The sequence below is a fragment of the Aplysia californica genome, unplaced genomic scaffold, assembly GCF_000002075.1.
Source record: "Aplysia californica isolate F4 #8 unplaced genomic scaffold, AplCal3.0 scaffold00034, whole genome shotgun sequence".
Taxonomy (NCBI): domain Eukaryota; kingdom Metazoa; phylum Mollusca; class Gastropoda; order Aplysiida; family Aplysiidae; genus Aplysia; species Aplysia californica.
Window position 1 is genome coordinate 679,698 of NW_004797304.1, and position 1,621 is coordinate 681,318.

The window sequence follows — 1,621 nt, forward strand, 5'->3', positions numbered from 1 at the left end:
AAAAGTATCTTTATCATTGCATATTACGTTATTATCCTTACAGCGGTTTTATTACTGTAATTAGTATCAATAGCATCCCAATAACTATATCATCCCCAGAAGCAGGGGCAGCATACAAAAAACAACAACAAACTAAGACCGGCCCCAGAGTGGTTCTATAGGTCTGACCTGTAGCTCACCTTGCTCGCACCGTGCAAACGAAAGTACACATTATCGTGTGCCTGAGCAGCATTACAAAGAGGACAACAAACTAACATTTCCTTAGTGACTTACCTCCTCTCCGTTGGCATTCTTTCCCCTCTTCTCTCGTTACTCCTCCTCCCTCCTCTCTCATGAGCACCCCGTCCTCTTCCTCCTCCCACCCCGGCCGCTGAGTTGGAAGTGTTGCGATGTCCTGCCACACCTCCTGGTTGGCTCCTGCTGTTATAGCTGTTGCTGTAGCTGTTGTAGTCGGTAGCCCAAGGGGGTACCACAGAGGACCTGGAGCTGTAAGTTGTTAAAGTTAAAAGAAAAAGAAAAAAATGCGTCCCCATGCGGTGAATTCAGGCCCTTGTCAGTTTTTGAGCATAATATGGAGTTACTGGTATTGTCTTGAAGCTTGTTAATTATTCTTGATTTCGATGAAAAAACTACCAATTAGTCTTGAATACAAGTCGAGACATTTGCGATTGAAAAGGTCGCCAAAGTTTGACTATTTCCGTACCTTGTGAGTCAAGGAAAACTGCAAATTTACATTTTGTCATGCCTTTTATTAAAGTTATCAATAACGTGGAAGAGATGTGTTCTTCAATGGACATAAAAGGTGTTGAACCAAAAGATTTTCAAAGATACTGGATAAAAACTGCCAAACCGATGGAGAATAAATGCTGGTGTCTTCAGTTCCATTATTTCTAGGAGACCTGTTTTCACCACGCTGCCTCACAAATGGATTTTAAAAAAGTGAAAGTAAAGGGTAGGAGAGACAGAGTAGACCAATATGAGTATATATTTAAACACCCCCCCCCCCCACACACACACACAAAACCCAAAAATCCTCTCCAATTATGAATGGAGTTTGCACATTACCATGTTTAATTCTCAAAATCCCGATTGCTATATTCAGGCCGAAAACGCCGATAACACTGTTAACAAAAACATCATAACAAAACCGAAAACAATATTTTTTAAGAAATCGATGTAAAATTATGTTTTCATACTCGGAGGCATGTTCAAAATATTTGTCATGCATTAAATTCTTCCATTGGCTGTATTACTTTTGATACTGTATTCTGTAAAATACAACTATTGATTTTATCCGTTTTGATGGTCAGTCTGTTTTTCTAAAATAACTTCAACTATTTCTTCGGCTAGCAGAAATGAGAAATTGACTCACAGACAAACAACTGATAGCTGATAAACAGATGGGAGAAAAAGATATCACAATAAACTGTGTAGGTCATGGACGAACAAACATGCTGAAAGTGAGTCAGATGGAGAGAAAAATATATAGCATGAAAAACACACTGTTACCCTGCCATCACCCCCCTCCCCACCAACACACACACACACACACACAGACACACACACGCACACACACACACTCAGACACACACACACACACTCTCTCTCTCTCTCACACACA

At 40.3% G+C, this 1,621-nt stretch overlaps 1 protein-coding gene across 1 annotated transcript in view; it reads right to left on the minus strand.

Annotated features, from left to right (window-relative positions):
* LOC101859077 (protein-glutamine gamma-glutamyltransferase 4) overlaps positions 1–1,621 on the minus strand; it is a gene marked incomplete at its 5' end in the record, with an annotated part of 20,969 nt that overhangs the window by 18,765 nt on the left and 583 nt on the right. The window contains 1 exon segment of the mRNA XM_013091359.2: positions 274–486. Coding sequence (XP_012946813.1) covers positions 274–486 — 213 coding nt within the window.